At 42.0% G+C, this 22,077-nt stretch overlaps 1 protein-coding gene across 3 annotated transcripts in view; it reads right to left on the bottom strand.

Moving 5' to 3' along the window:
* ANO4 (anoctamin 4) overlaps nt 1-22,077 on the bottom strand; it is a 324,825-nt gene that overhangs the window by 92,543 nt on the left and 210,205 nt on the right. For 2 of the 3 annotated variants that reach the window (XM_075934238.2, XM_075934250.2), the window contains 3 exons: nt 13,702-13,802; nt 13,352-13,453; nt 10,007-10,051 (listed from right to left, as the gene is read on the bottom strand). In XM_075934238.2, the coding sequence (XP_075790353.2) occupies nt 10,007-10,051; nt 13,352-13,453; nt 13,702-13,802 (248 nt within the window). The remainder of the gene's footprint in view (nt 1-10,006; nt 10,052-13,351; nt 13,454-13,701; nt 13,803-22,077) is intronic. The other variant, XM_075934244.2, reaches the window with a different exon arrangement.

Here is a 22,077-nt window from a genome sequence, read left to right as displayed (position 1 = left end):
CCCACCCACACGGAGACTTCAGAATTAATGGTTACTAAGAAGCCAAATATAACTTTGAGTCAAAGAGTCCTCAGATTATGAATAACCAGAGTTTGTTAGAGCAGCGTCTTCTTATTTGTGTCTAAGAGAACTGCAGAACATAGAGTATATGATGCTGAAAATCTTAGTAAAGCTCTTGGCAACTTTCAGAAAGCTACATTTATATGTGGGAATTAACTGACACACTACATTAAGGACAATTAACATTAGGATTGCAGAGACCATGACAGAAAGCTTTAGTAGCTGAACCCAAGGAAAAGAAAAACACATTCATTGCTATTTACCACAGACGCATAATCATATAGGAGGCTATCAAAACAAACCACTTTATTAATTTGTTTCATTTGCAACATCTTGTGGTACTACACACGTTATCCAGTCTCACAGATCAAAGCACAACGTTTGAGAGCTGACAGCAAAGTAAGTTCTCATATTTAACAATCCCACGTTAGCAGGTGAAAAAAAATGGAGGCCAAGCAGGTTAATAAGAGCATGTTTATTTGCTATGCACTTGTACAAAAATACATAGTGTCAGTCACCCAGGGGACGAATTGCTGATGACTAAGGGTAACATCCTAAAGTAAAGCCAACTCCAAACAAAAATGCTACAGAGAAAACACAGATAAGAAACTTGCTTTGTAAAACATGTTTTGCTTTCTTGAGAGCACTCAGCAACATCATCTACACTATTACCTCCTGTGGATGAAAGACATGGTCCCAGTCCTGCAAAGACTAACCCACATGTCCAGGTTTAAGCATGTGATTAATCCTATTTATGGAACTATTTGTATGCTTCATGTTAAATACTGGTTAAGTCTCTGCAAGACAGGGGCAGAGGACCTGGTCCAACACCAGCTGAAGTCAGCAGGAATCCATCCAGTTGCTTCAGTGAGTGTTGGTTTAAGCCCATAGTTTGGAAATATATCTGCCTCTTCTTCTCTCTTCAAACAGCAGCTAAATAACTTCACAACTCAAACACATTTTATTGAGATTTTTCTTGTGTCATCTGTGGTAAGAAGAGTTTTTGATATTCCTACTGAAGCAGCTGAGGATATGAGAAAATTACTCCAAAATCCCATTTGAAATCTTAAAAAATAGAAATTTTCATCCTCTCCTCTACAATTTAGTAACTGGCTGTTACTTTTGTGTCTTCTCTAAAGGCAGGTAAGTGCTGCAAACTGTTATTCACAAGCACTGGTTCTAATATTGAAACACATTCCCTCTGCCTGTGTTTGTACATCTTGCATGTTCTCTTCCTGTGGATATTCTCATGAACAAGTTATTAGGACTGCTTGCCAAAACAGGAAATTTTAAGTGAACATAGCAGAATAGTCACACAAAATAAATTTTAAATTCTTAGTCATGCCTGTTTGCACAGAAATCTTGAATCTATAATGAATCTGGACGATGTGATTTCCTGCTGGAGCTGTTATGCCCACTTGAGCTCTGACTAAGCTAGACACTAAAAATAAAGGTGTACCTGCAGCAGGAAGAGCAGCGAGATTGGCTGTCCGTCTGAGTACATACCTTTGGTCTCAGCTGGGATCGTACTTGGGACGATAAGAACATACTGCCCTTGTACTGCCATGGTTACATGTCTATTCTTAGTGTGCTAACTTGATCAGAGCTAACACAGACATGTCCACTCGAGCTGAAATTTACACCTTCCAGCTCCAGCATGGGCATACCCCAAGAACTACACTCACCAATGAAGATACAGTAACACTACCATGTGACCTGTGTGACCATTCAAAGAGCTCAGATGGTGAATCTCAAATACTCAAAGCAATACTTGCAGTGACTCATTCATGAACAAAACACAACAACAAAACAGGTGCCAACATGGGTGAACAGAGACTGGCAGCTGCTGGCCAGAGGCCCAGTTCTGAAGGCAGCACCAATGCCAGCAGAAGTGCAGGAGGAAAGCTGGCATGATATTGTATTACTACCCTGACCTCTGCACTGCAGCTTGCAGTGCCACTGCCTTGAGAGCTGGGCGGGTAGAAAGCGGTGGCTGCTGGCCAATAGCCAAGAGGTGCTGGGGCTATAAGCTGCCACGCCTAGAGTTGGCAGGGGTCAGACTTGCCAAGGGCCAGCACAAATTAAGCCTGGAACACAGGCTGAGATACGTTCCTACAAAACTTTCATTGAATAACCTTAAACAAACAAATCAATGTGGGGAAATTAGAATCTGTTTAGACACAAGTTTCGAGAAAGGGATAAATTAAATATTTAAATTGATTTTGAAAATAACATCCCCAGATTTAGTGTAGCCACCAAATTTTAGCAGACTAATTTATCTTTTTTAATCATTCTTCTAAATTGATGGGGTTCGCCTACAGGGATAGTGGTTTTATTCCAACCTAACCCTTATTTAAACCAACCTAACCCTTACTTAGGGTGACCAGTTTTGTTTTGTTTTTTTATTTGCTGACCCAGAATTGAAGTAGAGAAGTATCTGAGTCTTAAACAGGAATTTGTCAGGGATTTTTCAGAGGATATCTTATTTTTCTGTCACTCCCCTCCTTCATGTTGGGTATACATTGGCACCACACTGCCAAGAAGTAGGGTCAGAGCTGTAGGAGCCATATCTCCACTCAGAAGGCCTTGTACTTCATGCACATTATGTGTGAAGTTAGAAGGATATCGTAACAGAACAGCAGAGAAATGCAGTTTTCCCTCACAGGATTTAATCTCCTTTGCCCTGCAGTTTTTCCTGTCAGGGGAAACAGGACCCAATATATATTACTACATTTTGTGTTAGATTGATGACAATGGAGGAGGGTGGGGGAATGTGTGAGAGAAAGAGGACACACACATGACTTCAAACACCCAGTTTCATGCTTAAAAATTGGGTAAAATCATCTGGATTTTCAAGACTACTTAGAAAGCTTATTAATCTGCAATCCTCTCTCCATTCATCTTGTAAGACAATGTGCACATTTGAGATATGTTTGCTGTAGGTTTATCTCAGTACACACAGGGCTAATTTAAGAACAATACATTATTCATGTTAACTTCACACTGAGCACTATTGGAATTTGATTGGTTTGTCATTCTCAGGGTTCCAATTCCTTGGCATGTTCAGTGGACTCATTCCTTGCCTGCTGACACAGAGCTCTCAGGGGGATGCATGCTCCAACAGGTCTAGAATATACAATGCCACAAAATCTCTCTTTCCTCCGACACTCAAAAGAATCAGATGTTTAAAAGATGCCTTTATGCTGCTTTAGCATGGCCACCAGACACCGATGCAGGATTTTACTTCACGCTGCTCTCTCTCCCCCTCAAAAAAGCAGGCAGAGGCAAAGTGTTGACCCCAAAACACTGCTCTTTATTCAACACGCAGACAAGAGGAGTTAAGATGTATTGTGTTTCATTGCTGCTTTGAAGCTAATCTATGGTTCATTATCATTACACATATCAAAGGGGTAGTTCTCACTACATGCCATATAGAACAGCAGGTGACACTGAGAATATAGTAATAATTCTCTCCCAAAATGGGATGCCGAGGCTCTGGAGATTCTAAGGGCGGGGATACACTAGGATTGGAAGGTATTAATTCCTGCTTGAGCCAACACACCCATGCTAGCTCTGGTTGAGCTAATATGCTAATAATAGAAGGGGAAGCATGAGCAATGAAAGGGGCCACCCATCCTGAGTATGATTCCATTCAAGAGCACAGGTACATATTCGAGGTGAGTAGATTATTTCACAGCTCACGTCACTGAAGTTACATGTCTGTTTTTATTGCAGCAAGTGCAGGTATGTCTGCTAATACTGGAATTTATACTTTCCAGCTCTAGTGTAGACATACCATGAGACAGTGGGGAAACTACACATTTAAAACAATACATAAAATTAAATCAGATTTTAGAGGTAGAGAGGGAAGGCATGCAATGGATAAACTCCACCTGAGACTAGCTGTAGTCATGCTAGCATGACCAAAGAAAGGCTCTTTTTGACATATATCTGTCATTGGCAGGGAATAGACTAGATGAAACCATACAGCAGAACTTTGCACACTTCTAATTTCTAGGATTCTTCACCAGAAATCTCTGTTCACTATGGCTTGAGTTTCAGATGTGGGGACACTGAAGGACTGAAGTCCACAGCAAAGGTATAAGCAAACGATTAACTTTAAGTAGATACTTAAGTGCTTTGCTGAAATGAGCCCTAAGTGGACAGCGTTTGGAATGGGAAAACAGAGAGGCATACAAAGCTACTTATGCAGGCAGAATTCATTCTAGCTAGTTAGGTGAGGATTATTGTGCCTTTTAGAGCTATGCAAACCGTAATGAAGAAAGGCAGTGAAAAATCACGTAAGAAAAATAAATTGACAGTGCTCTCCTGAGCTCCTCTCTCAGACACATAGTCACCTGTAAGTCTGCTATCTAAAGCAGGGGTGGGAACCTTTTATGGGTTGGGGGCCACTGACTCACAGAAAAATTAGTCAGGAGCTGCATACAAGTGAGAAGCAAAAAAACAAACCTTCACTGACAGGGCCCCCAACTGAGAATTAGAAAGACATTTCCCACATTCCCCTTGCACATTAGAGCCTAGGAGGTCCCAGGCTAGTCTTATTTTGTGTGCTCCATCCCTGCCGAGGAGCGGGGGGAGAGCAGTGAGGGGGCTGGAGTGTTGGGATCCCTTCACTGGGGTCCTGTAACAATGTGAGTTGTGCCTGTAAGGGCTGAAACACTCAAGCTCTGGCCTGTGTCTGAGGATATGTCTATACTACAGCGTTAATTCAAGTTAACTTAATTCGAAATAGTTAATTCGAATTAAGCGAATTAGAATTAATGCATCTACACACAAAACCTATTTTGAAATAGCGCGTCCACACTGAGTGGACCCTGAACTGAAGTTAAGGCTGGCCAGAACCAGTGCCGGCAGGGCATCAGGTTAGGACTTAGTGTGTGGGTCTGCTGCCTGAGGCTAACTGAGCTCCATGCTTAAAGGGACCCTGCCCCTGCCCCAGACACACAGTTCTCAGGGTTCCCTGCTTGCTTGTCTACCTCGATGAGGGACAGCAAAGCAGTCCTGTCTTGGAGTGCCCTGAGCGCCTACACTTGGGACACCACAGCACTTGGCCTCATGGAGCCAGAGCTGCCCCTGGGCATGCCAGTGTGTCTCATGGGGTCGATGCCATCAGCCCGGCTGCATTTGCTGCAGGCTGCCATCTGGGGGGAGGAGGGTCCATTGGGGGGCTGTCAGAATCCAGGAGGCCCTGCGGGAGAACGTCCACCTCGAGGAGCCCTCAGAGCCACCCCCGTCCTCCCCACCAGGGACTCGTGCCCCATTCCTCCCTCACGTCCTTCCACTTACCCCTCCCTAACCCCCCTTCCTGATGTCAAACAAAAAACATGTATGTTCAAAAATAGAAACTGGGTTTATTGAATGAAACTGGGGGAGAGGGATGAACTTCTGGGGACACTGGGAAAAGGAGGTGGAAGAGGGGAAGAGAGAGGGTGGAAGAGGGGAGGGGGAAACCTGGGAGGAGGGAGCTGGAAGGGGGAAGCAAGGGAAAGAAGGGAGAGGAGAAGCTCAGGGCTGGGGGTCTCACCGGACCAACTTGATTTTCATTAAAACCTGCTCCTGGGTTTACATGCAGCCTTTGGTGTCCAGGCTGGCAGCTATTCTGCCATAGACGGCCACATTCCTCCATCTAGTGTGGAGATCATGGATGCTGGGGGCATCCCCCCCCAAACCTGAATAAGGTCCATGATCTCCACCCTGGACCAGGAAGGTGCCCGCTTTCTCCAGGCCCTGTCAGGCTCCTGGGAGCTGGCAGACTGCTCCTGCGGAGTGGGTGAGGGCTGGCTGCCAGTGGCTTGCTTGCTCATGCTTTGGGGCCACTGGGTCAGGGGCCTCAGTGGCCACTGCTGGCTCTGGGCTGGCAGGCTTGGAGCTGGCACAGGCACTGTGGCCAAGGTCTACCCCTTTAATGGTTCCAGGGCTAGGGGAGAGGAGAGTAAGTTTTCCTGGTTGTGCCCAGAGTGGCTGCCAGGGCTCCCTGGGAAGGACTGGAGGCCCCCTATTTTGAATGAAGTGTCTACACAGCACTTAATTCGAAATAGCTATCTTACCAAATTCGAATTAAGCGCTTTGCTATTTCAAATTAATTTCGAAATAACGGCTGTTATTTCGAATTCACTTTGCAGTGTAGACGTACCTTGAGAGAATTCCACTGAGTAGGATAGGAATGGTTTAAGTGTAGCAGAGCCACAGATACTTTGTGTTTCTTTGGGCATGTCAAAAAATTTCAAACAGAACACTTTCACATTGATTTAGGGGAATGTCAAAATCAACATTTTCTATGGGCATAGATTGATTTTGGCCCAATGTTTACTTGGAAGAATCAAACTGTTTCATTTTGGATTGGCGTTAATCTCAGTATATGTCTGAGCTGCCACAGTGCTTCATGGGAGTTGTAGTTTCAGATCTTTCTTTTTCCTTGTTCTCCTCTACATTTCTCATGATGCACTGCAGTTTCTCCCTGTGGCTGAGCCACCTGGGACTCCCATGATGTTAATGATGTCAAAACAATTCAATAAAAACAAATCCAGAGTTTTCAAATCAAATTTTTGAAACTTTTTGTTCCAAGAAATATCAACATTTTTAATTTCAATTCAGAATGAAAACAAATGGACAAAAATATCAGAATTTCTTGTAGTACAGACATTCCATTTTTTAAAATCATCTCTAAAGTTTATTTTGTGTGATGGTAATGTAACAGACTATAAGAGGGAGAACACTATTTAAAATGCCTGCATGCATCTGCATTTTCCTGAGGAGGAAACTGAGGGCAGGATGATTGTTGTGCCATGCTTCAGGGTGGCCTGCAGCAGACTGCACCCTGAAACACATCCTTTGTCAAAACTGCCTACACTTCAAAAAAGCCTTGTGTTTAGCTCAAGAAATGGAGAAATGTTCAAGTAATTTCACATTTGAACTGCCTCATACCCGAATTGTATATTAACGTGTTATAGAATAGGAAATAAATCTTAACACCATGATATTTGTGCTTGTTTTTCTCTGACATTTATGTTACTTTGGTATTTTTATCCCCAGGAACTATTTGTAGGGCTGAAATTACATGAGAGCTAGATTTAGAGAGGTATTTTTATCATCCAGGAACTTAAATACTATAAAAAGACCAGCTCACGTATTATTCTGGGTTTGAATGGCACACTGATTCATTAAGAAAGCAAATGAAAACAAAAAAATAGGATACATGCCCACACACGAACCCTTGCATGCTCCTATGTAAGCCATTATTTTGGTCAAACCAACTATGTGCCTTTAATTAAAATCCAAAGAAACTCAAAGCCATTCAGTTGCGAAGATTGGGGTGGCAGGAGAGAGATGGAGTGTAATGACCCCATTCAGGCCCTGCGTCAGTTGTGGAGAAGGAATGTTTTCACACTCAGTACAAGTGGTTAGGAAGCTTTAATGGCCCACCCTCTGGGACCCTCAGGCAGGTTCCCTGACTGCCGCAGCTCCTGGCCACTCAAAGTGGCTGCCTACTTCCTTCATATGCCTCTCTGTGTGGCACACCTGTAGGGCAGGAGACTTCATGCATTTCCCCACCCCCAGCACAATCTCTCAGCTCCCATTGGCTGGCTGCAGCCAATGGAAGCTGAGAGATTGTGCTGGGCACAAGGGCAGTGCACGAAACCTCCCCCTACCTCTTCTGCAGTGTGCAGAAAAAAGAGGCATATGAAAGGAGCAGCAGGGAGCCTGCCTGAGGGTGCCACTGGACTTCTGGCTGGGAACCAACTAGGTAAGTGCCTCCTGGCTAGAGGCTTCCTCTGCCACCCTACCACTTCCTGCATCCCACCTCCCTGCCCCTGGTCATCATCCATACCCTCTGCACTCTCCCCCTCCCCAGGTCATACCCCCTTTCCAAACCTGTACCCCGATCCCTGTCCCAGGTCAAAATCTCTTTCTTCACTAAAACTCCCTCTCAGGCCCCACACACTCTTCTGCACCCCAGTCTCCAACCCCAAGCTCCTTTCTGTACCTAACCTCCATCCCAGACTCCACGCCCCCTTCACAGAAAAGTGTGGCCCTTCTCCAGTTACCAAAATCTTGGTGTGTCTCCCCCATCAAAAATTATTGCCCACCCCTCGTCTAACTGAAAAACAATATGTTGCTTCAGGTATGCAATATCTGTCTTTTTTTTTTTTTATAGTGCAGGTGCCTGTGAATGATTTTTTTTAAAGCACTTTGTGGTTGCATTAATCTCTGGTTGATACAACTCACTTATCCTCTCAAACTTGACATTGCCTTAGAAAAAATTGCTGACCTTTTGATATTTTAAAATTACCAAACCCTACAGCACCTATCTGGGGAATTAACAAGCTTTAGAGGCACTCACTGTGTTTATAGCATCTGTCCACAAGCAAAAGGTTTGTATTCCTGGAAAGATCATATGCCGTCTACCAATGAAACCATGTGTGTACTATAATTTAGAACAATGTTGACACCACCATAATATCAGCAGGAAACAATGGGATTTAAAATTGCATAATAAAGTAAAGAGATTGAATTTTTAATAAGTCCCGTCCCATATAAACTTGTCAATCTACAGTAAATTATCAATACCTGGAAAATAGTTACCTTCTATCAAACCTGCACTAAGTACCTATCCCCTTAGAGCAGGAGTTTTCAAAAATGCCCTGGTGTTGGCCTAACAGGCCTAAGTGGTTGGTTTGCCCACACCCAGGTCTAAGCCACCTGCGATTACAAAGCCTGAGTGGAATCAGGTGGACCCCAGAATAAGAGGAAGCAGGAAGCTGTGTGTAGTGAGGAGCTGAGAGAATGACTGAGACTTCAAGAAGCAAGAGAAAGCTCTCTAAATTGGGAGAGATTCTGCCCGAGAAGTGGGAAAGAAACTGAGGCTCAGGGAGGAGGGGGCTGCTGAAGCTGGGGTGAAGACTGAGCCAGTTTGTATTTTGTTCTGAAAGAGTTTGTGTTGGGCTGCTGGGAGAGGGACACTGAACTGGATTTGGGAGTCAGGGAGAGGGTGGGGTCATCCGTGTGCCCCAGACAGCTCCCAGGAGTCCCTTCTGGGGATTGTTTGAATTACTTCATGAACTTGGACTTCTTGAAGGGCCCTGAATAGATGGGTGCCATACAGTGACCTCTGTCCATGAAGGGATGCTTAAGAGGCAACAGGCAGCCATACCAGTGCAATATCAATGGCAGTTTCACTACTGACTTCTGAGGGAGAAGAATATGACCAGTGGGTAGCATTTGTGAAAATCCCACCAATCTCATGCAGAAACTAAACACTTTTACACAGACTGAGCCTTGCTAACCTGGAACATTTCGCTAGGAATTCTGGAGATATTTTTGCTTAGTTAGTCAAGGAAATGCAAAACCGGTGAAAATTATGGTGACTGCAAACCTCTGATTATTTTACAAGGTAAATACAAAGCATTCATCCAACATGTTTTTAAGTGATTTGGCAACTGAACAAGAAGCATTTCAAGGCACAGATTTTGGAAAAGATTATTCTCTCATGTTACTGAATTGATTTCAATGGTGTTACACTAGAGATGGATTTGGTTAGTCTATTACTATAAAGCACTATACACACTGATGGTATAATACATAAATAACACCGGCATCACCACCAGAAAAGAAGGGTGTATTCCTGAAAATGAAAAAACAGATTATAATGATGTTGTTTCCTGCCAGAAATTCCTTGCTGGGCTTATGGGAAGAGAAAGCTACAATTGTTGCACTGAAAAAATCTTCCATTTTAAAGGGCTCCACCATTTCCTTAAAATGGGAAAAACTGATAAAACTGATAATCTCATTGAAATGGCAGAAACTTTGAAGGTTCAATCACTGTATTGGAAGGAATGGTAGACTTGAATATATGTTAATAATAATGAGTTTGACTATTAAGTCTGACCTACCAAAGAAATACACCACTTTTGAGTAATTTACCAACCTGTTCATGAACTTGTGCCGGCGGTGCAGGTAATAGATTTTTCTCCTGGAAGAACAGCAAAAATGAAGCCAGTCGAGAAGAAAACCCATCGTCAGTTACAGTATGAACTAGCAAGGAAGGAAATTGAAGATAGAAGCCTGTAAGAGGTGGAGGAAGAGACTAAAAAGAGAGATTAACAGAACTGTCACTGGAGCCCAAAACAAATTCTGGCACTGTTTGAACTGCAAGAAAGTAATTGTTTTTGTCGTTACTTCCCTCCCTCCCCCCCCCCACTTTTTGCTGTGTATAATGCATGGAGGGCCGGGATTCAGAAGCATTTTGGTTTCAAAAGATTCAGCAAATGAATGTCTGCTTTTTATGATGTAAATACAAGTGTGAATAAATTAATCTATGCTTTTAACATCAATAATTGAATCATTAAATATAGCATTGGATAAATTACATGTTCAAATAGGGGAATGTTAAAAAATCCAGGCAAGTGGAAAACGAAGTATGGCACTAAACTATACCATTACACGTGCGGTATTTATCAGGACAAATGATAGCTCTATGGGAAATAATCCCCCCAAATAGATGACCGTATAGTCTGCACAAACAAAATTTCTATGTACTTGGCACATGCCCCATGTGGAGTCCCTCCCCACACCTCTCATATCAGGCGTAGCTAGTTCCTACTGTAAATGGAATAAGCTTGTGAATGTGTGTATGGGCAGGGGTGGAGGAGAGATACATGCATAGGGGTGAGTGAGGAGTGCACAAGTATAAGCATGATGAACACACCCCCTCACTCCTCTGGCCGAACCCCATGTTGCCTCTTCATGGTGCCTGTCACAGAGGGCCTATAGAGAAACATCCTTATCAGATTGGGGGAAGCCAGAATGAAGTGTCCAGGTTCCATCCCTGCTGCTGGTAGCTGCTCTATCAGTATACTCCTGTGCACAGTGCCTATCAGAATTAGGCCCATTGCTGTCAACATCTTAAAACATTTAAAAAAAGTCAAGGGTAGTTCAAGCGTGGGTGTCTTAATCTTCCTTACTGCAAGATTTGGACGGCTTATTGAACTCCAGGCTCCTGCTTCTTGTGTTGACTTTGTCATCCACTGGAAGTCATTGATAACCCAAGACACTTTCTATATATTCTGAATTGGTCCATCATTTAATGCTAATCTATATCAATTCTGGAAAATGAAGGGTTCACACTGCTTAGCTCATTCTGCATCTTTGGACATATTTTAAAATACCATTGCAATACCCATTAGTGCCTTAGAAGCAATTATGTTTGGCAAGTTTTGAAAATAAAAGCTGTATTGCTGCTTTAAACTATAGGGCTACGTCTAGACTGGCATGATTTTTCACAAATGCTTTTAATGGAAAAGTTTTTCCGTTAAAAGCATTTGCGGACAAGAGCGTCTAGTTTGGCACGGACGCTTTTCCGCAAAAGCCAATCTAATCGCTGTTTTGCGCAAGAAAGCCCCGATCGCCATTTTCACGATCGGGGCTTTTTTGTGCAAAACAATACCGCGTTGTCTACACTGGCCCTCTTGCGCAAAAGCATTTGTGCAAGAGGGCTTTTGCCCGAATGGGAGCAGCATAGCATTTCCGCAAGAACACTGACAATCTTACATGAGATCGTCAGTGTTCTTGCGGAAATTCAAACGGCCAGTGTTCTTGCGGAAATTCAGCTGCTTTTGCGGAAAATGTTGCCAGTCTAGACGCAGCCTAGAGGTTTAGTTATCAATTAGTTATCAATTTTGGTTACTTTCAGCGTTTAGAATTTAAATAATACAAGATATTTTGCAGATCATTAAAGCCTAAATTGTGGAGTAAATGTTCAGAAGCACTCTGTGTTGCCCTAATTCTATCCCTAGTGAAGTCTACGTTAATTCTCCCACTGCATTCAGTGGGAGCACAGTTAAGACAATGCTGAATGTTTTGGAAATGCTGACTAGTCTTGCCCAAAATTTTCAGAAGTGACTATTAATGTTGGATCCCCTGCTTGAGACAAAAGACCTCGTTTACAGAAATGCTGAGACCTAAGTTATGAAGAACACCATGTTCTCAGGGGCTCTGAAAATCATGGCACAGGTGTCTCAAAATAGGCACTCAAAATAAAAACCAAGTCAGCCAAATGTTTGCCTTTGTTTTTACAATATAACAATTATTGTTCAAATACTGAGCATAAAACTTTTAAGCAATAACTTTGTCTAATAAACATTTTTGAAGTAACATTGCAGTCACTTTGTGTTATGGATTACTGGCATGAGACCTTGGCAATGGCTGTACAAAGAATGAAGCCAAGAATGGGGAGCGTATCAAAGAACCACTAACTATCATTTTTCAACTTTAAACAGAATCTAAATATACGTTGCAACCCAAATCAGGAAGGCCGAGGTTCTTGACCCAACATTTTACTATTTGCTGGATTATTCTCCCACCTGACTCACATGAGCTATTATAGTTTAATGGGCCCAATTCATTTCTCTGTTATATGCCAATGACACCAATGGAATTACATTGGATGAAGTTGGCCCACTGTCTTAATATTTATAGGGCCCTTTAAAAAAGTGTACCTATCCCTTGTAGTCATTCGTGATACAATTTACATTGTTTTTCCTTTTTAATGTTAAAAACACACAGAAGGGAAAGTTAAACAAGGTGAAAGAATTCTGAAGTTTGTCTTAAAATGAAAATCCTCCTAAGTGTAGATTGAGCCTGAAAACCTGTCCTTAATTAATCTTATTTCCCTAATAACTAAGAATGTGACAATACAAGAAGATGTAGTGTACATAAAAGGCACATTTTTATTTCAAAATGGGGAAGAGACATCCACAGAAGTTCTGGGGAAGGGGCTTAATCTGGGATCAAACAAGATTTGCAATTCTAGGCTCTCTTCTCTTTCTTGTATCAGAGTAACTCCATTAATAATCTTAATGAAGTGAAAGGAAAAAAAAGAACCTCTGAAGTTTTGGGTTTAGTCCATTTAAGCCAAATGCTTCATGTTATTTTAACACAGTTTTTGTAACCAGTAGAATAAAACAGATTTTCTTAATGTCAAGATTGAAACCCATCATACCAATCATATTTGACAAGAGGGAAAAAATTGGTCTGAATGACCATTTGGAATTGGATTTGGCCATCAGTAGCACAGAATACAATTTCTATTCTTTCAAAGAGAAATTCTAGGTTTCAAAAGACAATCTGTCTGAATTCCAGTCTTATAGAAGATTGAATACTTATATATAGTCTCTATTTCCCCAACTACACACTATACAGACAGACAATTTACAGGTGCCGAACATGCCAGATACGTCCAACAGACATACACCTTCTGTGCTGCCGTACGTACCTGGATCGTCTCGACTGCCCATTGATTTCAATGACATGTCCATTTAAAAAACAGCAGCGCACGAGTATGCAGGGGGCTCCAGCAGTGAAGGGGTTAAAGGGCCTAAGGACAGAATACCCCATGAAAATAGCTGCGCTGCTATAGGTCGCCTTAATTTCAAACTGCTATTGTACTAAAATTGCAGGCAAATTATCAAGAAATATCAATGAATATGGTATCTATGTCACTTATATTTTCTAAAGATGTGAGATATTTCATAGAATAGCTTTTCTTTGTGCATTTCAGTTTTACTCTCTCTCTTTACAGTAAAGCCTGAGCAGAAACGTAGCACAAAATGTAACTAAACCTACCTGAAAGGCATTCTTACATTCATTAGCTCTGCATATCTGCCCAGGACCTCCCATGGTGCATGCAACTTCACAAAGATGATGTCACCGTTTGTTAAAGATGACTGCAAGAGAAAAAAAGAGAAGAGACACCAGGCCCAGTGAGGTCTAAAGATCAAAGAACTTTTAACACTGGTCAATTACCATCCACCCAGAGATATGTCTCCAAATAGTAAAAATTTCCTCTTTCCAGAAATGCACATGGACACACACGTACATGCATATGTACGTACGTACATACATGTATGTACACACACACACACACACACACACACACACACACACACACACACACACACACTTCATCGTTGACATTGCTCTGATGGTTTCCTTCCAATGGGCTGTCTTCCACCAGAAAAGTGTGGCAATTCTAGGGGATGGTGAGGAAGCAATGCAAAAAATACTCAGTGGAACCTCAGGTTAGCGTGCTCTGCTTCACATGCACTTCTAGCTCCTGCCAGAGTGAGAGAGATTGAGGCTGAGTCTTGGATTGGATCCTACCACTGATAGCATACAAGGGACCTGATTTCTCCTTTCCTCTACAAGATACAAAAACCTCCCAACCCAGAGACTCTTTTCCAGGTATGTTATACTGCAGCAGATATTACCATGTGTGCATGAAAGAAAAACAATACATAATGATGTGGTTTTATCAGCATAACCCTGGGCTATCTGCATTCTCCCACCTGGGGAAATTACAGTCTATTGGGGGTGAGAAAACATCCCTCCCACCCCTTGCAATCCCTTTTTCCTTTTCACCCCTCTATGGCATCTGAGGCTTTGTCCAGACTGCTGGCTTCTTTTGGAAGATCTCTTCCGAAGAAACTTCTGAAAGAGCGCACCCACACACAAAAGTGCATTGAAAAAGTGATTTGCTTTTTCGAAAGAGCACGTCCAGACTGATTGGACGCTCTCTCACATAAAAGGCCACCCGGAACCACGTCAGCCAGGGCTTTAGGTCACCAGTTGCTTTTGAGAGCTGGTGCTAGAGCCTCGCAGAGTCAAGTGCTTACAGGGACCCCCCTGGACAGCCGTTTCTCTGCTTCTGCTGCGTGCTTGCCTACCTCTTCGAGGGACAGCAAAGCTCTCACAGTGCCTGCTGTGGTTGCCCCGCTTTTTTTGGATGCCACTGCTTTTCTCTTGGTGCCATGGAGCCGGAGCTGCCCCTGAGCATGTGATGGCCCCACTCAGACATCCTGCAGTTTCTGCAGCACTTTGTGCCGGCTGCCTTCCTGGTCTTGACCAAGCTTGACCCTGAGCTCATTCTTGGGACCTTCTCCCTGGGTGCGGGAGCTACACTCTGGCAACTACATCCCACGGTGGAGAGGCATTTCTGGAGGCTCAGCACCAGTTCGGACTGGTGGGACTGGCTGGTCATGGAGTGGTGGGATGACCAGCAGGGACTCCAAAACTTCCGCATACAGAAGGCCACCTTTTTGGAGCTGTGTGCCTGGCTCACCCCTGCCCTCCAGAGGAGAAGCAGGTCACAATCGCCATCTGGAAGCTCGCCACCCCAGACAGCTACCATTCAGTGGACAACCAGTTTGGCATGGGGAAATCCACCTTTGGGGCCCTCCTCATGGGGGTAAGGCACTCTCGGGCTGCAGTCCCTGCATGGGGGGGGGGGAGAGTCCTGGAAAAGGGGGACCTTCAGGAAAGGGGGGTTGGGAGATGGGATGGTGGAGAGGGGTAGAGGTAAGCCTCATCCCTGGGGGGTTCTGCAGTCCCACCCTCACACAGTCCTGCTGCGAGACAGGAACTATAGAGTTGTGATTAATGTGGATGGAGGGTCCATCAGGGCACCTGTGTTATTTCCTGAAGACCTCTTCTTCCAAAAGAAAACCCTCTTCCCCATCCCCACATACCTTTTTCTGAAAGAGCTCTTTTGGAAAAAGGCTTCTTCCTTGTAGAAAGAGGAGTACCAATGCCAGAAAACCCCCTCTGTTCTTTCAGTTTACTTTCGAAAGAATGCGACTGCAGTATGGACGTAACTCAGGTTGTGTCAGAAAAACGGCCATTTTTCTGACAAAACTCTGTAATGTAGACATAGACTGGCAGTCCCTCTGACTCTCAGGATAACAGAATAATGTACAGTTGTGTATAGGGAAGAGTGAGGGGAGGAATTTAGCTCTGCTGATAGCCCAGTAGGAAAGTGAGGCTCTGGAAACATAAGAGAGGACATTGGAAACATAAGAGGTCTGTGGGACTCTGGGATTGCTGGGGCTCTGCCATTGGGAGGGCATAAAGCTGCCCCTGAATCAACAAGGTTAGTTGTTCACATACTTATTAAAAATCTGTGAAATTGCCACAGGATTACTTGTACTGTAATTTTTGATAGCTAACAGAGGGAGCTGATGTGGCTATCAAAACGCACCAATGCATATCTGCAAACATGACAGGAGTTAAAGGGGGCCTCTTCACTGCCCAGGATGAGGCCGATGATACGGGTGGATGGATATTCCTCAATTATCTGAATTTGATCTCCCAGATGTTAAACATTTCCTTTCACATGGGAGCCTCATAAATGTGGAAGTAGTCAAAATAAATAAAATGTTTCCTTTATCGGATGTGGTTTGTTTCACTAATACCCTGCAATGTGATTGCATCAGTTTTCTATCTGCAGAAAATCTAAACAAAACACATTTGAGAGGGTTTCAAGCTTCTTCTGGGGAAGATGATGAGTGGGAATTGATATAAAATTCATATTCTCACGGTGGTTATGAATAGTTAAAACTCATGACGGAAAATATTAGAAATTCTAAAAAAATGAAAGAAAGGTGGATGTAAAACAAGATTCAACTGGGAAGTAAATGAAATGAAGTTTTCTTTTTTGCTGAAGAGAGAAAATGGGTCCCAAAAATACAGAAAATATTCAGTGAACCATCTTAGTTACAACAATATTTCAATGGACAGCTTCTGTTAATCTTTTCTTCATTAGATTAGTAAAGAAATGCTGTACCTCTGCTACTAAGTGCTTTTTCTGTGCGTCATCTATTTCTTTCTTCTCTAGTATACTATTAGAGAGTAGGTGGAATATATACTTAGAACCATTTTTACACAGTTGCAGAGAAGCAACAAATAATGGTGAACTGCTGTCAATGTAGGTCTCCAATGTTTATGAAAACCCAAAGCATTTATTGATAATTTTCAGGAATAACCCACAGGTCACATCTTTCTGATGACTAAACCTATGAAGCCTTGTACCACAAATACATTTCTTCACACCAAACCTTCTCTGCAATCAAACCTTTCTTTCTGACTGGTCCGGCCAAGTTTACTGAGGATCTGTTTCCAAACCTGGGGTTCTTAACAGGATATCAAAGTCTTGCAACCTGTTGCAAAAACTGACATTTTGACATGTAGAATGGGCATTTACATATCTAAATATTGAAATGTGCATCCAAAATGCAGGATTAGTGTGTCATTTACTAAGGCCCACATTTGAAAGCTGAATTGAGCCACCTGTTGCCCAATTCAATACAGCATGTTAAGAAAGCGTACAGTAGAACATCCAGAAGCAAACCTCAGTCTTCCCTGCAAACCTAACCCTCACATGTACAACTATTGAGAAAGTTTTATAAAAAGTTTGGTGGCACTTTATAGACTAACAAAACATGTAGCTGGTCTCATGAGCTTTCACAAAAGCTCATGATACCAGCTACATGTTTTGTTAGTCTATAAAAATGCTACCAGACCATTTGTTGTTTTTTAAGTTTATGCTGTATGGACTAACTCTGCTACCCCCTGATGCTTCTATATAAAAAGGGAATTTCTAGACTACCATTGGGAGGAAGCAAAAACTCACCCCAGGCTTTCTGAGGTTTTGGCCATGTGGCCCTCGGAAAGAGATGTTTTACACCTACACCTGCATTTTTCGTAAATGTACTGGGCTGGATTCACTTTTACTGTTGCAAAGAGGTGGTAGTTGCACCACCTTGCCTCAGCAAGACCTTCTGCACCTCGGGGGTGGGGAGAGGCAGCCTCCAGGGCAGGGCCGCATTATGACTTTCGTTGGCCCTAGGCACTTTTGCCTTCATGGGCCCCTTCCTCCATAATAATATCAATATCAAAAATTATTTTTGACATAACTTTAAATACTTCAACTTTTTTTTCCTGTTTTGGGCAACATTTAATAGATTTTCAGGGCCCTAAAAGTTTCATTTTTTCCTGATGTGAGAAAAAAATTAAAACATTTTCTTCGACCCTAAAAGTTCATTTTTTTTCTTCTGATTTTAAAAGAAATTAAAACATTTTCGTGGGCCCCTAAAAGTTTCGTGGGCCCTAGGCACTGTGCCTAATGGATAAGTTGGCTCTGCTCCAGGGGGAGAGTTGTGGTTTTCTCTGCCTTCTCCCTCAGGTTTCTGCTGCCTGGAAAGGGCAACTTTTGTTCCCACCAGGACATAATGTCTTGATTCAATGGACTTCCTGGCTGCACTGGTCTCTCAGCCCCAGGCAGTCCCACCCAGTTTTCAGGCCGTGCTGACTCTCCATGTGCTCCCTTTTAAAGGGGAAGAAAGTTGGCAGCTGCTTTTCACAGTGGCCTTTCTATCTCTAGGAGCTGTGTGCCTCAATCATTCCGGTGAAAGCCATGGTAAAGCAAGGTGAACTTAGCCCTTTCCCTTTATTACTGAAAGTAGATTATCTTTATTAGCGTGAAAATGTGAAGTGCTCAAATCACCCCAAACCCAAAATCAAGACTCTTGCAAGCTACTTCTTGCAAGAGCACATTACAACTAGAAACAAAATATTATTAACAAACAAACAAACAAGCAAACAAAAAACAAAAGAAAGAACATTCCCAGCTCTTTCAGCTGACAATTAGGACTTTCCTCATTAAAAAGTTTGCAGCTGGTAAAGTCAAATTTTCAAATTACGTGCTGACAAAAATTATGCAACAGTGCTCCTCTTCGATATAATGAATCCAAATTAGCAAAAGGACCAGTCAGCAGGAAAGTAATGGGAAGACGATGAACAACTACAAACCTGGGAAATGAAACTCAGGGGAATAGGAAAGATATAGGGAGCATATATCACTCGCTTTGATCAATGCATCGGCACTTGAGACTGAAAATTGTCACCAGATGATAACTCTTTAGAGGTCAGTGTTAAAATGAGTTGGCACTCCCAATCCAATCCTTAGAGAAGAGTAAAAACATATTTATCTTTGTACCATTGTTGGCAGTCTTCAGGTGTGCCCAGACTGAGAGACCAGGGGGAATTAGTGAAGTTAGGAGAAGAAAAATGGGCTTTTAATTTAAAAAAAACAACACAAAAATAAAGTCCCCCACAAACAAAAAGCAACCCATGTTTTTGGATGAAAACTCAAAATGTGGGGGGCAACATGTTTTTTTCCATAAACCTCGAAATTTAAGTCGCAAGCATACATTAAATTTTTTCTCACTGATAATCCAATTTTCCATAGAAAAAAGAACTCGCTTAGAACAATCAGATTATTTTATCCTTGAAAGTAAAATTTAGAAAAATGTTTGAAAATAGCCTCACATACTTTCCACAGCATGTGTGGGGCTCTCAATTATTTATTATCAATTTAAGGCTTTTTTTACAGTACGAGCATTTTGCTGGTATAGTTCTACTGGAGGAGTTGAAAAGGCAAAACCCTCTTTAGCAGTCATTCATGTTTAAATTCGACACTTTACACCTCGATCTAAACAAAGACATTAATTATCTTACCCATTACAAAGATAGCTTCCCCAATTATCACCTCTAATATCATTAGCTCACAGACATTTACCTCCCCCCACATCCCCCTTCTATTCTGAAATTTGATTTGCCCTTTTCATATGTGTTCATTTTTTTTGATTGTATCCTTTGGTATATATGGTTGTGCCAATTTTCTTTCACTCTTTGATCTGAGGAAGTGGGTCTGGCCCACGAAAACTCATCACCTTATACACCATCTTGTTAGTCTTTAAAGTGCTACATAGTCCTGTTTTTTGTTTCAGCTACACCAGACTAGCACGGTTACATTTCTATCACAAGCTCCTGATAAGACCATTATGCACTAAGTAAATGTGAAAGGCTATGGCATTTGCTCCCTATGATGTGGCACCCCCATATTCTTTAAGGGTATGTCTACACAGCAGGGCTAAACTTTAAATAAGCTATGCAACTTGTGCTACGCTAATTGCGTAGTTTAAATAAAAATAGCTTATTTTGAATTAGGGCACGTCTACACAGCACTTATTTGGAAATAGAGCACTTTTCCTCCAACTTCCTTTACTCCTCGTGAAATAAGGGTTACAGGAGTCGGAGTCAGCTGTCCTCTGGCTGGACATTATTTCGACATGATGTTGAAATAACTGCTTGTGTGTGGACACACACTTTGTTATTTCAAAGTAACATCAGCTATTCCGAAATGATGGTGCTGTGTAGATGTACTCTATGGAAATAGGCTTTTGAATATGAATATGCCTAACTAGAATATGCTTTATGCAAAATGTGGCACGTAACTTTTCATTGAAAAGCTGCAATCCACTGAATATGCATATTCAATTTTTGTGCAAGTATCATTCCTGTATTTGAAGTTAGAAATATGAAGCATAAACCCATTTATATATATAGATATCTGTTTCAGCTAGACCAGATTAACACAGCTACATCTCTATTGCAGTGATAACAGGCTGTTTAAATTTCATTACAGATTTAATCGATTCTGCATATTATATTTTCAGATTGGCTAGAGAGTTAGAAGGTCCAGAGGTCAACATGCATGAAGAGATCAAGTTACACAGATGCAATTGAAATACAAATAAAATTTTAGCGCATTCTTTAAAGAGGTGAGTCCAGAACTGAGATTCCATCATCAGTGATCTACAACAGGGGTCAGCAAACTTTGGCTCCCAGCCTGTCAGGGTAAACTACTGGCGTACCAGAAGGTTTGTTTACATGAAGCATCTGCAGGTATGCAGCCCCTCAATGCTCAGAGGCTGTGATTCACCATTCCCAGCCAATGGAAGCTGTGGGAAATGGCATGGGCCAAAGGAGACTGCCTCTTCTGCCGCTCCTGTTGGCCAGGAACAGCAAATTGCAGACACTGGGAGCTGCAGGGCTCCAAGTCTGGAGATATTCCAGGTAAACAAAGTGTCCCAATGATGCACCAGCAGCGTATCCTGACAAGCTGGGATCCAAAATTTGCCAAGCGTTGAAATATAGGGTCAGCTTATGAAAGGGTCACAGTGTTTTCCTATATTTACCTATTCATCTGCGGGGCGGGGAAAGGTCAGCTTATAAATTAACAAGCTAATGAGTATACACGGAAAGTAGTACAGTAAGTACAAAATCATTAAGAGCTACAATGTTACATCCACAACATAGAATAATTAATAAGCACTGAAGAGTGGACTACACAAAAAGAAAAACCCTCAAGGAAAACAAGCACTCATATTATATCAACAGAACTGTTCTGCAAATCTGCAGTAAATTCCATAGATGTGATATCCTAAAATTGCAGGAAGGATAACCTAGTGCCAAAATTCTCTAAAATGTTACTGTCCTGTCAACGTGCCTTCAGCTGCAGGCAAAATATTACATTAATATGATAGGCGGATAGATTTCAGAAATTCAAGAAACAATGGACAATGTCTTCTTTAAGACATAGATCACGATAAATATTTTCAATAAATGTACAGGTTTGGAGAGCAAGAGGAATAAGTGTACATTGTCATAGTAATGGCTTTGACTTGTAGGAAAGCTGTACAGAAAAAGAAGTTGTATTAGTATCTGGATAAAGATATAAATAGGATTATTTTAAAAAAAAACATTTTCCAACAAAAGAAATAGGGAGTTATTCATGGAGTAACTTTGAAATAAAGAAATTCAGCCACAACACTACACTGCACAATAATTTACTGAGTGTGTGAAACACTGTTATGAAACAGCGACATAAAGTTGAACTTTACCTTTGTGCAACTTTTCTACCAGTTCAGCTCCAGTGATGTCAGCAACACGAAAAATTATTGCATGGACAGGCTGCTGTCTTTTTGCTAGTATATAAGAAATAAGTCATCTAATCCTTCTTAGTGCAGATCTAATTGACACAGTGCTTAAATATTGTCGATGGCTGACTAACGCACAACATTGCTAACACTAGTGAAAGTATGTTGTTAGCGATTAGGACAGATGTTGAAAACTTGCCCTAGCGTAGATAAAGCTTGAGGTGGATGATTTGAGAAAAATGTTAAGCCAGGTTGTTTGCCCACAAGCAAAGTGTGAATAAGATCTACATACCTAAGTCTAAGTCCAGCAATTCAATTTATAGTATGAAACAAAGGACCAAAAGTTCCTTAGACTCAAGGAACAACAAGAGAGCCCTTTAAATCT

The sequence above is a fragment of the Pelodiscus sinensis genome, chromosome 1 (assembly GCF_052426305.1).
Source record: "Pelodiscus sinensis isolate ZL-2025 chromosome 1, ASM5242630v1, whole genome shotgun sequence".
Lineage (NCBI taxonomy): Eukaryota > Metazoa > Chordata > Testudines > Trionychidae > Pelodiscus > Pelodiscus sinensis.
The sequence above is the reverse complement of the archived record's forward strand: the minus strand, read 5'-3'. Positions and strand labels throughout refer to the sequence as shown.